The 15,491-nt window shown below is 41.9% G+C and overlaps 1 protein-coding gene across 3 annotated transcripts in view; it reads right to left on the bottom strand.

Annotated features, from left to right (window-relative positions):
- HOOK3 (hook microtubule tethering protein 3) overlaps positions 1-15,474 on the bottom strand; it is a 93,147-nt gene extending 77,673 nt beyond the window's left edge. For 2 of the 3 annotated variants that reach the window (XM_075079106.1, XM_075079107.1), the window contains exons 1-2: positions 15,267-15,474; positions 356-441 (exon numbers count right to left, since the gene is read on the bottom strand). In XM_075079106.1, the coding sequence (XP_074935207.1) occupies positions 356-441; positions 15,267-15,323 (143 nt within the window). In that variant the 5' untranslated portion in view covers positions 15,324-15,474. The remainder of the gene's footprint in view (positions 1-355; positions 442-15,266) is intronic. The other variant, XM_075079108.1, reaches the window with a different exon arrangement.
- Between the last annotated feature and the right edge of the window lie 17 nt (positions 15,475-15,491).

Genomic DNA, 15,491 nt, shown 5'->3' with positions numbered 1-15,491 from the left:
AAGAAGTTTTATTGCATGAAACTAATTCTAACATTACTGATATAATGACTGTAGTTTCAAACAACGATCAGGGCCAACACCTTACCTTGTACTGATTCCAACTTTCTAAAAACGTTTGAATTTGCAAGCTTAGTTTTAATCCAACTTACTTTTTTTTCATTTAACATAGTTATCTGAAAACTATAGAGAAAAAAACATATTAGTTGTGTTCCAGATTAAAGTACTGTCTAAGCATAGGAAAAGCCACATTCTTATGGAATACCAACCAAGTTTGAACTAAAACACACTTAAGTACAGAAACACTGTACTGATAATAAAACTGTGTTTTTATTTCATTAAATAAGCAATTTCTTACATTTTTTGAAGAACCTGAGCCATCACAACCCCATTCATTAAATCTTCCACGGTCTGGCATGGTGCCTCAACATTAAATGTCTGGATCTGTGGGAGAAAGGAAAAGGTTGTTTCATTTTACTTCAATATCAAGGGATTTTCAAAAGTAAAAGAGATGCATATAGAACAGAGTAAATATATAAACACATGTTTATTGTACCGTTTAGGAATTAAGAAGCTTAATTAATAACAATAAAGGAAATTAACTACTGACAAGGCTTAGCATCTTTGTTTTTGCAAACTTGTAAACTTTCCTACAAATAACAGCAGCACATTCTCCAAAAGGCAATTTCTCCACAGCATTTTCTAATTTGGAAAGTCACTAGGCCTTCTGTTCTCCCATTCAAGTACTTCTGGAGTGTACGTTCAAGTACACTCTCTCAAAGAACGTGTGTAAGAAACTCAGCTTTTAAAAGTAACACTGACCACACAGAACTCTCATAGGCTCCCCACAAGCAGATCAGACATAGAGGCCCATACGTACTCCAAACTTAATTATTCCCTGCTAACAGATGGAAGAGACTGTCTATGCGCTACTAGTGTTCTGAATATTCCAGAGTGTTTTATTAACAGTGACAGGCAGTAAAGTCCATGTAATGGCATGCCTCTGGTCTTCAGATGGAAGCTAAGATTGGAAAATGCTGCTATTCTGAAGGGGAATGGCAAGGACCATAGGACTGAGCTGCTTGATGACAGAATTGTTTATGACTAAAGATGAGTTAGTTTGTAACAAATACCCTCCACAGACTACACACTGAACACACTGGGACCAACATAAGATTAGTTTTCTGAGGATGTTGTGTAATATTCTAGATTACGCAGGAGCAAGAATAATCTCTTAACACACTTTAAAATTACAACATTACAGGATATAACATCAAATTTACCAAAAGGTTGAATTTACCTACAGTCTCTGAATTGTGTCAATACTGTCGAAGGAATACAGAGACAATTCTGAGTCTGAAACCACAAACTCAGCAACACATTAAAGAGAAAAGAATACTTTCTAGCAAAAAAAAAGCTGCAATGACATCATAGATGCTTACACTTGAAGAAGCTCAAGACGCTATAATGATAAAATTCTCATGCACAAACGATGAAAATTTGTTTCTAATTTTGCATATTATGCCTTTAAATAATGAAATTTACATCACTTTCCTGCATAATAGCCACGTAACAATAAAATCACTTAAGAACTACTACTACTACGATTTTTAAAAAAGTGAAATGCTTTTTTCAAATAAGCAATACCAACATTAAGGAGGTCTTCAAACAGACTGCAAACTAATCAGATTTTTTAATATTTATTTTGGATCTTGATGTATGAAACACCTCCTTGACTAAATAAAAGTGTACATAGGGTGTACCACTACACTGATGGAAGAAGAAAGGTTGCTAAGCCTATTTCCATGACACAGAAAACCAAGATGCATACTCTGCTGTTTTGTAACTAATTTTATCACCGTACTTCCCCAATACTTTATAGACAAGGAAAGGTCAAAACTGTCATTCAGGCTCAGGTAACCAGTCTGAACTCTTTTTTGCCCACAGTCATACATGCAAGACTGCCATTGAGGACATTAATGCTTTTCATAGTTACATGACCAAGAACAGAAAGAAAGACTAAAACTAATTATATGACTTGTTCTTTCACATACATTTAAATTTTTTAATAAATGTCTTGCTTGCATAGGAAAGGAATGCACAGCATGATATTTCAATTAAAGTGTCAAATTTATGCTACAAAACATTTATTCAACTCTTAAAGAAACTACATTCTTTTTGTATACTTCAGAGGTATGAAAGTAACAAATTTTCCTAAAAAACCCACAAACCTACATAAAACAGTTCGACAAATTTTTATCAAATTGAAGTCCTATATCATTCTCAGATAGTTCTACAAAATGCTAAACCACTCTAAGAAGCAGTAGAGCTAATTTTCCAGAAGGGAGAAGAATGATAAGAATGTGGCAATGCAGAAGCAGAGTCCAGCTATGGAGACAAAGAAGCAAATATTTTTGTGTGTGTGCCTCTAAACAGCTACTCAGTAACAGCTGTTAAAACATTACACTTCCCGTGCATTGTGATGTGCTTCCTCCTGGAAGACTTCTCTCATCCTGCTGGAACTGCTCCTGCTTCTTGAGTGTTTGCAGTACCACCACCATCATTAGTTCCCAAGAGCTGTAAATTAATTCCCACTCCCTGTTACGATTCCCCTCACATACACTTCTTGGACCACTATATGGAGCCTTGACATCATGCCTGAGGGATGGGATGCCATCCAGAGGGACCTGGACAAGCTCAAGAAGTGGGCCTGTGTGAACCTCATGAGGTTCAACAGAGCCAAGTGCAAGGTCTTGCACCCCTGCACCTGAATTGGTGCAACCCCCGATATCAATACAGGCTGGGGGATGAAGGGATTGAGAGCAGCCCTGCAGAGAGGGACTTGGGAGTACTGGTGGATGAAAAGCTGGACATGAGCTGGCACTGTGTGCTCATACCCCAGAAAACCACCCGTATCCTGTGCTGCATCAAAAGAAGCATGGCCAGCAGGTCGAGGGAGGTGATTCTGCCCCTCTACTCCGCTCTGGTGAGACCCCACCTGCGGTGCTGCGTCCAGCTCTGGAGCCCTCAGCACAGGAAGGACATGGAGCTGTTGGAGTGGATCCAGAGGTGGGCCAGAAAAATGATCAGCAGGATGGAACACGTCTACTGTGAGGACAGGCTGAGAATGTTGGGGTTGTTCAGCCTGGAGAAGGGAAGGCTGCGAGGAGGCCTTATTGCAGCCTTTCAGTATTTAAAGGAAAGATGGGGTCAGACTTTTTAGTATGGCCTGTTGTGACAGTACAGGGAGTAATGATTTTAAACTAGAAGAGAGTATATCCAGACTAGATATAAGAAAGGCATTTTTTACGATGAGGGTGGTGAAACACTGGAACAGGTTGCCCAAAGAGGTAGCAGATGCCCTACCCTAGGCAACCAGTTGGACAGGGCTCTGAGCAACCTAACCTGATTTAGCTGAACACGCTCCTGCTCATTGCAGGGGGGGTTGGACCAAGTGATGTTTAAAGGTCCTTTCCAACCCAAACTATTGTATGATTCTACCAGACAGGAGTCTGGGGGGAAAAAAGGGAAAAAAACACCAACCACTTGGCTCAATGGCTAGCCCTAGTAGGCCTTCACACCTTCCATCAAATACCACATAATAAGAGCAAAGTGTTCTTTTATTTCATTTTTTAAAATATTACTCCAGACCTCCAATTCACACAGCCATGAACAGGAGCTGTCGATTTTTATACCAGCCTTAAGATAAGGAGTAGCAGCTGACTGTTGCAATGCAAAGAAGGCTACCATTGGAGACTAAGTAATTGCTGCAGGAAGTTAGGACCTTAGAAAATCTGAGTTACAGTTCCAGATTACATATATGGCTGGTGAGCATTTGTTAGCTACTAGGAACCAGAAGCAGAAATGTATTTCATGAAAAATACTCTTGATATGCAGTTCAGAGACCTGGACAAACACTCAGTTCTCAAAGACAGTAGCTGAAGACCAGGATAAAAGCTGTGATGGGGAATCTAGCATCCCACAAAGCTGAAGGAAAACAAATAAACAAAATTAAAAACAAAAACCCACATCCAAACAGAAAACCAACCCCATTCCCCCAAAGACAGAAGCTCTGCAGCACCTTTCCTTTCTCAACACTAAGAGCTAACAAAATATCTGCAGTTTGCACAGTGATTATATACATGGCTTGATTTTTATTGCTGGTACAGTTGCATAATAGACCTTTTATGTATTCTTTTGTAATAATACCTGCTAAGAACCTCTAATAAAGATTTCAGATAGAACACTGGGTGACTGGTTACCTTATGCACAAACACAACAAAAGGTAACGCCCAGTTTCCAATTAGTTATCTATCAGAGCAAATTACTCCCCAACCTATAAGTGATAATTTAAGGCTATTTACCCATTATTTCCCTACATTTTTGGAACTGACTATGCAAGTCTACAACTAGCTGCCATGTAGAGCCTGGAACAATACTGTATCACCACAGAAGAAACAGATCACACAGCTAAGACAGGGAGAGGTGGCTAAAAGGAGGAAGAAGAAAGGAACCAGCTTTATTTGGTTAGATGCAAATCACTACTCAAGCCATTAGCAAGAACACCTGAAAGGGCAGACTGGCAGAGAAGATTAAGGAGGGTTGGATACTTCTGTCCTCATATTCTCCCAATGTTACCTATGAGATCCGCAGGAATTCCACGAAAACAAATTTCACTCACTAACTTCCTTCAGGATGGTAAACTAATTGTGTGATACAGAAAACTGTTCTTCCTCAGCTGCCACGTTCTTGTATTGAGCCAGACCTGACATAATGAGAACTAGATTCCTATCCTATAACCAGATCTTGTGCTTCTGGACAATTTTAAGCTTTCTTCACCCATTTTTCTCCTCCCAGTTGGTAGCATGGCTATCTTCTGCTTGGTTAGTCATGCCACAGGCTATTTTTCACACTTTCCAAGACAGCAGCAGACTGCATAAAACAAACAAAGGGTATCCATGCTCTCCAACAAGCAACAGTTTCATTCCAGAATTTGAATTTCCAGATGTTTTCACTGATTTTCAAGTTGTAAGACCTTCCTTATTAAAATCTCAAGAGTTACTCTGCAATCCAGCCATAATGTTAGGCATTCAATCAGCCAAACAATGAAATGTCAAGGTCTTTACATTACTGGCCAGGGTGGGGATTCTTTCAGGGAGAAGGAGTTGAATGTTATTTTAATTAATTTCCTTCTCATTTTATATATACTGTGTTTGACCCCAAATACCTGAGCAGATCAAAACCATGAAAGACCTCAATCCAAGTATTTCATTTGTAGTTTTAAGTTTTCCAAAGATTATATGATTCCTTTGCAGAAACAGAAGTACAGTGTAGAAAGAAGAGATAATTTGGCTAAAGCTTACTTACTAAAGGACTATAAATCGAGTGTACCCTTAGTAAGTTTGCAGACAACAACAAGTTGGGCGGGAGCGTCGACCTGCTTGAGGGAAGGGAGGCTCTGCAGGGAGATCTGGACAGGGTGGATCGATGGGCTGAGGTTTAACTGTATGAGGTTTAGCAAGGCCAAGTGCCAGGTCCTGCACTTTGGTCTCAAGAACCCCATGCCATTGCACAGGCTTGAAGAAGAGTGGCTGGAGAGCTGCCTGGTGGAAAAGGATCTGGGGGTGCTGGTTGACAGCCGCCTGAACATGAGCCAGCAGTGTGCCCAGGTGGCCAAGAAGGCCAACAGCATCCTGGTTTGTATCAGGAATAGTGTGGCCAGCAGGAGTAGGGCAGTGATCGTGCCCCTGTACTCAGCACTGGTGAGGCCGAACCTTGAATATTGTGTTCAGTTTTGGGCTCCCCAGTACAAGAGGGACATCGAGTTCCTGGAGCATGTCCAGAGAAGGGCAATTAAGCTGGTGAAGATTCTGGAGAGCAGGTCTTATGAGGAGTGGCTGAGGAAACTGGGGTTGTTGAGCCTGGAGAAGAGGAGGCTGAGGGGAGACCTTATTGCTCTCTACAGCTACCTGGAAGGAGGTTGGAACAAGGTGAGTGTCAGCCTCTTCTCCCAGCTCACTAGCAATAGAACAAGAAGAAACAGCTTCAAGCTGTATCAGGGGAGGTTTATATTGGATATCAGGAAAAAATTCTTAACTGAAGGAGTGGTCAGGCACTGGAACAGGCTGCCCAGAGAGGTGGTAGAGTCACCATCCCTGGAGGTATTTAAAAGACATGTAGATGAGGCACTTTGGGACATGGTTTAGGAGATATGGTAGTGTTGTTTTGATGGTTGGACTTGATGATCCTAGAGGTCTTTTCCAACCTTAATGATTTTATGATTCTATGAAATGAGAGCACCATCACACCATAAAGCAGTTATTACTGCACTACCTTGGCATTGCCACTAAATCACTGCTAACTCAAGTGTTCAAGTATGACACATCATTAAGATTAATAAACAGAGTCTCAAGTCTGAATGGTGTTTAGTTTAACCATTTCAGAAACATCCATATGAAGACAGGCTAATCTACCAATTCCTGGTGAGAAAGGGATTGTGTTCCTGTTTTCAGTTGAAAGCCAGATAAGTCAGCTGATGAAAAAGAATACTATCCAGCATTTGTGATGAAGATAAAATGAAAATATATGTAATAGGAAGACCTAACACAGCACCGTAAACCAACAGTTCCTTCCCAGCTTTCATCTACTTAATCATGTTTTATTTAAAAGTAATATTTACCATTGATGCTTTCTCTTCTTTTCTCAAAATATAAGATATTAATAAGTGCAAAACTGCCAAACATTACCTTAATACACCCATGTTTATAGGATACATACATTCACACTCCATCAAGCACCAACGAACTTTAGAAACCCCCAAAAAAGTGTCTTTTAAGGTGAGAAACATTGTCTCATGGAAGAAAACACATTTGGCAGGGTTTACAGGAGGTGAACCACCAGCTTTCTCTGCTGATCGGAATGAAAAGATTTCCATCTCTACTACCCAGAGTTGACAAAAATATCATTAAAGTGATGTCACATTAAACATAGGAGGTATAGGATATCTTCTGTCTCCAGCACTCTTTGACACAGAGAAGCCTTAGAAGATAATGCAACCCATAGAATTGGGATGCATGAAGTTTCACCAGAGGACAACAGAACTGTTTTCTAGAAGTAGGGGTTAAATACAAATAGCAGAACAGTGCTCAATGAACAAAAGAGTGAAATTCTTTTTACCCTGAATGAAGACTACTAGGCTACAGAAACTTGAATAGCACCAGGCAAATGTGCCCAAATTGATCCACACTAAGACAAAGGACAGGCAGTAAGGCATAGTTTCTATTTGATGGCATAAGGCAAAGGAAAGTCCATTAACATTTTGGCTCATGGTTTGCCAAAAAAATTTTGCATACTAGTGGTCCAAATTTATACATATTTCTAACATAACTTAAACAAAAAAAAGGTGAACATAGATGACAGCTTTCCCTTGCAAAATACAGAAAAGAATAACTATTTAAAGCCCACAACTCCACCCTCTTGCAGCTATAATTTAGCTGAAAAGTACTGTCTCTATTGACAGGTGGAATAAAGAACTCTCCCCCAAAGGCACAGAAGATTAATCCAAGTTCTACTTGGATGAATCTAAGTTCCACTGAAATATCATCTGCACAAACTTTCTGATGAGTGTGGAAACACAGCCTTTCACAGGAGTGAAAGTGTAAGAGTAAGAAAGACTTAGCAGCTAAAAGGATTCAGAAATAGTTGGCAGTAAGTTTTCATCAGGCTAAGAAATTTCAGACTTAGCAGATTCAAGACTGGTAACACAGATGTATAGCACATCACCAAATTTAGTATATCTTGCAGTTCTTGCCTTCTCCATTTCCAAGATTTATATTTCAGCAAACATGTTCCTGAACTTCACAGACTGTGTAGGTATGCAGACCAAGATTTTTCATAGGCTGACCAAATTCCATGATCCCTTAAAAAAGGCAGGAGCCACCATGGAACAGGCTGCCATCTTTTGGCATTGTCCATAAAATAAAATCAGCTAAACCATGCCAGAGCAATCAAGTCTTGCTGGGTTTTTTTCCTAACCACCAAAGGGGCAGTTGAATTGATAAAACCACCATAATCTCTGTTGCAGTTACACAAAACTTATTTCTACTTATTCCTATCCTGAAGTAAAACTATGGATGCCTTTTGGCCATGGCAAACAAGTTCACTCAAGGGTTAGCTTATGTAATTTAGGAACATAGGAAAGGCTATAACCCATTTAATACTTTGCAACGAATAAAATACAGATGCTTATTTCCCAGATCTAATGCCCCCCAAACATACATCACATAGGGTGTGAATACTCACTTGTTGTTTATATTAAGTATCTAAACTTAGCTATCCTGACAGATTTTCTCCAAACAGTCAATGGGACCTCCAAAGAGGACGCAAAGCACTACACTTCCAGTCTAGTGTACACTTTCATGCCTTTTAGCTGTAAGCTCTTTGCAAGAGCCCTATGAATTCTAAGGCCAAAGCACACTGTCATCAGATTTACAATGCATCTTTTTGTGCAATACTTGCTCCACTACATGCACCACTCCAAAAACATTTCCTGTGTGCCCCTTTTGAAAAGCTGCCATCCCTTTGTGGCCCCAGCTAGTCCACTGAAACACAACTCCAGCTTTGTATTTATTCAGAAGCTTTTTCCTGCCACATGCAGGAGTATAGTGCTGGCTGGACTTCCCCTGCCTTTAATCTTCGAGAACTTTTCCTTCCACCAAAACCTTCTTTCTCCTTTCCATGCTGTCTCTCATTCATTGCCCTGAATGAGAAGTACTAAGTAACTCATAGGAATGAGTAAGTCACATATGCCAAAGTAAGGTAGCCAGGAAAACAGTACACGCATACTCTGTAGAGCCAGAAACCATTACCAGTAGGTTGGAGAGGAGTTAATCCCTTTCCCGTGTGGCAGGACCTGCCAGGCTATTGGCAACAAAAGCCACAAGACAGACACTACTACCCTCTTCCCCTCACTTCCAGCCATGCATTCCTGCCTTAACCATGTGCTAGTGTTAGCTGCTGTGTGGCAAATAACCTCATTGCTTTTTTTTAAATTAATAACTAGGGCTTGCAAATTAAATTGATTAAGCAACCCTGGACTTAGGTTCTGAACCTGGAGGCAAACCAAAGTTAGTTAAGTCTCTCTAAAATATCACGTTACTCAAGAGTCCTCAGCTCGGCCAAAGAAAGCAGATAGCAGCAAGTGCAATTGAGTCTTGGGCCCCTCTTCTCCCTCCGTGCTCCATGACTTGGAAGTCTGCAATTGCTCTACAGAAATCAAACATGTTGCAGCAAAGATTTTTGATGCTCCAGGAAGAACAGAATGTCAGAATATTATCTTCCAATTCAAGAGGCTCAAAATGGTCTCACAAGAATGCAGATCAAGGTAATGGTGCAAAATTCACAATCTGACTTCATCTCTTTGAAGTAACTGTTTTAAGTATTTCAAAAAGAACACAGAAACAGGTTTCTCTCCTCACCTCCCACCCTGAGATTAACAAGCTAACAGAAAAGTTGTTTCCTTTTTATTGTTTAAGGTTCACAGTTCTCAGCAGCAAAATCTGTTTCTTCTCCAGTCAAGATCTTGCGCACACACAAAAAAAAAAAGAAGAGAGGGGCCAGAACTGGGAGCTGAAATTGAGTACACACTGAATCACAGCTAAATGGGTTTTTTTCTTCAGAGAACTAGCAATTGTTATAAATGCATCACAGCTATAGAGCAGCTCTTCAGAAAGGAATAAACTAAAAAACAGGCAGAATTTGGGACAAGGCCCAAAGAAAGGAAATCTAACACTGTGTCAAAACACATGTATGAAGAATAATATCTACACCTCCAAATTTTGTGTTCAGCCTTCCTTTCTGTTGTTGACCTAAAAGAAAGGGCGGGGAGGGGAGCAGGGGCAAGGGCAAAGAAACACATACAAACTGTACCTTATCGTCTTTAATTATCCTATTCCTTTATTATCAGCCTTACATCAACTGCTCTGCAACACAATCTTTAAGAGAAGTTCTTCTGCCTCCGCTTGACCCCTCAGCAATAGGTCAAAAAAATAAATCCCTATACTGCTGCTAGACACCTCAGCTCCTTCAGACATAGTGAATGGCACACTCAGAATATCACTCCTTTAGACAACTACCCCAAAAGGGTGGAGCAACAAATTCTTTATCATTTTAGTGAGAGGTCATCAAAACCAAAAAGGTTGCTCAACCTACTGGTCTGTCACAGCAGATACAGGGGCTGTGATCTGCCAGATATCTTGACCCACACCCCCTGACTGCTGGCAAGCTCAGTGTTTTTTCCCCTCTGTCTGAACAGCAACATATTCAAACAGAACTGTCTTCTTGACCTGCTTTCATCCCCACTACAATCAACCACTCCTGAAATTTCATGTTTTCTTCAAGAGTGAAGAGATACTGCATCTCTTCATCAGAAGAAAATTAAATCCTACAACTTGGCTGTCAATAATGAAGGACTGAAAGAAGAAAGAGTTTAAACAGGCTTAGGAAGTCTCCTACAATCTTTGCACCTGCAAGAAACCAGAAGAGTACTTAAAACCATAATGCACACGGATCAACAGCATAGTCTAAAAAGGAAGTAAATGGACAGTAGGAGAAATGACAGCTTTCCTAGTAAATTCCAGCAGATTTGATCCTCTCTGAAAAGGGTGCCTACAAAGCATTTACAAGCAGCCTCCCCGAGGAATCAAAACCCGTTTCAGCACTTGCTTACATGGTCTCTGTATTTCAAACTAATACAGGCAAATCCTTCCTGTTTGGGATAGGCCACCACACAGTAGACTGAGATACACTGTAGTGAGAAGATTTTTCAGCCAAAAAGGAGAAAGGTTGCAGGATTGATACCACATAAATGGCCAGAGTGCTTTTAAAATGGAAGGTGCCAAAACAGGGTCCTTGTGCAGTGTTTAAAAATTCTCACTTATCATAAAAGTTTTAACATGTCTACCACAGAAACTATATTTGGCCTCAAGGGTTGGAAGAGAAAGAAAGCAGGCAAGATGCAGCTTGGTGGAGGCAGTGCATACCAAAATAAGAGATATTATCATAATGAGGTAAAGAAAGGTCATGACATCTCCACAGCAATCTGCTACTTATAACTAAACAGCAGTGACCTCTTTGAGGAATCCTGCTGTCTACATACCAATATTAAGCAATCTTTTCAGTATCACACCCTAGTTCTATGTTAAAAAAGAAAATTTCTCAGATTTCATAGCAAAAGCCTGTAGCTATCACACTGACTTCAGATATAGACATATTAAAGTGTAACCGCTGAGTGCACGTTTGACAGCTCTCCGCGTTTTAAGAAATGACTCAGCGATGTATCTGAGCTAAAAGTACTCCTGACACTACACACAAAGCAAAAGAGGGAAAAGAAAAAAGAAAACATGTTCATATGCAGACCAGTCATAAGTTTTAAACAGAAAAGATGTGAATCTATTAGATACACTGAAACAATTTTACATCATTGCAGGTTTACCTCACAGCCATATTTTCTGAAGTGCTTTGGCTGCAGTGCAGCTTGGATGACTATACGACAGTGCCTAGAATAGTCTCAGAAGAGGCTTCTGGGAGATTTTTTGGTGGAGTAATAGTTCTGCAATTACAGTAGGCTCCAAACACTGCTGAAGTATAAATATCAACTTTTGATATGTCAGTATTTGGGCTCCAGTCCTTCACTCAGTTTCACTCAAGTTGCCACTACCCTGGCTGTTTCAAAATAACATCCTGGTCCACCTGCTAAAGTGGTAGGAAGCAAAAGCTCTCCCAGCTGTTTAAAATGCTGAACAAAAATTTTTGAGGAAACCACTTGGTGTTGCTGTCGAAGAGGTAAAAAAAACTATATCCCAAGCTAGAGCATAACCCCCAAAAATGGGAGTGTTGGTGAAATATTAAAGAATAAAGCAAAACATATTCACAGGTAAGCAGTTTGCTCCAGCTTAAAGAAACCAGAATAGGAATCACAGGCATGCAAGGTAAAAGGCCTGCGGGATATTCTCATTCATTAAAATCATGAGTTGGCAGAGGGAGGAGCAGTTTCATCTCACCCTAAATCCATCCAAGCAAACATTCAGTTTAAGCTGAACAGGTTCTCAGACTTGTGGAAAGCCTTATCAACTCTATTTAAAACACAGGCAAACCAGTTCAAGTACTTCTATATGAATGTGAAGCAAGCAATACGGGAGGTTAAACCAGTTCTTAAGAACAGCCAGCTTCTCTGGCATAATGGGAAAGACTGGCCATCCCAGGTATGCATAAACTGCAATTAAGACAGCTCTGAATAAACGGTTTCCCAAGAATCATTATGGAACCTGAGAGAAAGCCAGGCAAAGCACCTTGTATATACAACCAGTTTCACTGAGGACTAAAAAACTTCACTGCCTCTTTTGTGAGTTTCATGTACCCTGGAATAATCAGAAACCACCTTTATTCATTTTTTTTACTATGTCTATTTCAAAACCACATTCACACAAAAACACTGAAATTGTAAAGATAGCCCATAACTCCACACATTTATCTAAGAAATGTGTTGACTAATTCCAATGCTGTTTAAGAAGGATTTACTAACATTTCTGCTAATCAAAAAAAGATGCAGATATTTTCTTGACTAGCTCAATATCTGAGGGGGTGCAAAGGTTAGAAATGTAACGGGATCCACAAGGACCATTACTACAGGCAGGACAAGACTCCACTGGATAGGTATAGTTCCAGGACCAAAGACTAAGAATACTAACTACTGCTCAAACGTGACCATAAGACTGAGTAATAATTCCTACAGATGGTCAATGCCACAAGACTTCCTCTATTGCTGCGATTTCTCTCTCAAAGCTTTCCATTTTTATGTCCTTTTCCAGGACAGCTTTTTTCACCAAGGTAATTTTTTTCAATGGTTTAGCTTTTCTAAGAAAGTCCAAATTATTTTCAAGGGTAACAATAAAGTCTGCAGCTCAGCAATCAATTGCCTCAACAACCAACCTCAAACGTGGCAAGGAAAAAACAAACCCACTCTTCCTTTCTGCTTCTTTCCACTATTTTTTTTGCTTAATGCAATAAAATCAGTGGAGATTTTTACTAACACTGAATAGACTTAATAGAGATCCATTTGTCCACTTCATCTCCACAAACAAGAACCAGTTACTTTTATTCTATTTTCTACCAACACTAATCCAACTTCCACCACATTTGAACACATACAGAAGTTGATACAACAATCCTTTCCAACACATATAAACCACTGGTTTGCACTATATTTGGCTGCACAAAGAATTTTTTGGGAGAACAGGGAAGGAGCTACTGCCTTCTGATTCTGCATTTTGTGATTTCCTTCACTAGCAAGCAAACACCTTAACCTTAAGAAGTTTTAAAACCAACTTTATTGAAATATTGACACCTCAAAATCAATTTTGAACAATGTACTTGAGTATTGGAATAGTTTTAATTTTGAAATCTTTTCAGACTTGACACAGACTTCTGCACCGATGCTTCAACAACATATTCTCAAGCCATTAACAATTTTGTCCAACCTGGAATTTGATAATGGATAGGATCAACAGTTCAAATCACTCTTAGCAGGCCAATATCATACAAGAGAAAATTCAATCTCTCTCATTCTGCAGCAGCTTACATGCTCTGAGTACAGTAGTCTCACATGTAAAGGAAACAGCTGTTGGTTACTTTGAAATCTGGGGAGTTAGGAAAACATCGGGACTGTGACCACTTGCTAGGTCAGCTTTCAAGCTTATGCTTCTCCTATTGGCACAACTACTTTACCACCAGAGAGCAAAACAGGAGCATATCTAAAACAGCTAAAACAAAAACACATGAAAACTAGCAGCATGTAGCAACAGATCTTCCCCATCACCCCCCAGTAAACCTTCCTCTTTCTCCTCTCACTCAGCCTTTCTTTGCCAGGATTCACACACATCAACATCCTCAGGAATTCTATCAGTAAGAGGACTTTCATTCCCAACACCTGAAAAAGAAAGCTTGGAAAACCAAAAGCAGGAGAAGTGACCAACTGCAACAAAGACTAGCGGGAACATGAAGGAAAGAGAAATTGGGTTACTTATTCCAGAACTGTATGAAGTACCGGGGCACACTATTCCCCAAAACCTCCACCTTCCGTACTTTCCAGGCCACGTGCTCACCTCTAACAACCATTTGAGTTTCCCTTGCTCATTGCCTTTTGACTTTCACAGAGAAACCTAACCTGTCATTCCCCATAAACTTACACATCACCACCATAGCTTTAGCCAGCTCTGGCCTTGCACAGACTAAACACTGGAATGAGAAAATCTCTGTTTCTGTTCAACCATCAGTTCTACTCAGGAGTTTCATATAGTGTGTATTTCCTTGGCAATATTTCTTATGGAGGGGGAAGAAAAACCCAACCCCAAAACCAAATCCAGTGGTCCCAAAGAGCTCAACAATAAATCACCAGCTACAGAAATACAAGTTTCGTGGCTATGTTACAGTCACTGCTCAAATTACAGAGTAGCTGCAAACCCAGGTTCAACGTCCACTATGTTTTGGCTGTTCTGTGAATGACAGCACAACCTGAAGATGTTTACAGGCCAAGCTCTGAATGTTAAAATGGGAAAAGGTAAATTCTTAGGTCGATACTGTATCACCTTCAACTTCACAGGTGAATTTTGTCTCTGGAGGCTCAAGTTGCTACTTAAAAAAAAAAAAAGAAAGAGACAAAAGAAAGTTTGTCGTCAGAAAGCCTGCCGAGCGGAGCCGGCACACAGGAGTCAGGCCTGGGAGGGCGCGGGTCGCAGGAGCAGCACCGAAGCCACGGGCAACGCCGAGCCCGGCCGCACGACGGGGGCGGGCCCGGGGCGCGCACCTGGGCGCGACTCCTCCGGCCGCCCCGGCCCGGCCCCGGCCTCCCGTTCTGCCGGTGGCGGCGCCGTGGGGCGCCGGTTCCTTTGTTCCCCCGCTGCAGGAGGCTGAGCCGAGGAGGCGGCGGTGGGCCCCCCCGGGCCCCCCCGCCCCAGACAACCCCCAGCCCGCCCGCCCGACCGACTGCAGCTAGCCGAGACGGGCAGCTCCGCCTGGGCTCCGGCCGGGCTGGGGCCAGCCAGGGCGCGGCGCGGGCGGGGAGTGGGGCGGGGGGGGCGAGGCGAGGCCCCCTCTCCCACCGGAGCCAGGCTGCGGCGCGGCGTCGGCGGGCGGGGGATGGGAAGGGGGCCACCCGGAACCGTGCCCCTGCGGGCGGCCCAGCGCGGGCGGGGCCCGGCGGCCGCGGCACTCACCCAGGTGAGGAGGCTCTCCCCGAGCTCGGCCCGCTCCACGCTCTCCACGCTGAACATGGTGGGGCACTGCTGCAAGGACTGAGGACCGCTACCGGATCGGTACCGCCGGCGCCCGCTCCCGGGCCGGGCCGCAGCGCGGACACGTCAGAGCGACCTGACAGGAACCAACCGCCCGCCCGCGTGCGCCTGCGCCCTGCCGCTGCCGCGCGGGAATTAAGAGGACGC

Source organism: Phalacrocorax aristotelis, chromosome Z (genome assembly GCF_949628215.1).
Source record: "Phalacrocorax aristotelis chromosome Z, bGulAri2.1, whole genome shotgun sequence".
NCBI lineage: Eukaryota > Metazoa > Chordata > Aves > Suliformes > Phalacrocoracidae > Phalacrocorax > Phalacrocorax aristotelis.
The sequence above is the reverse complement of the archived record's forward strand: the minus strand, read 5'-3'. Positions and strand labels throughout refer to the sequence as shown.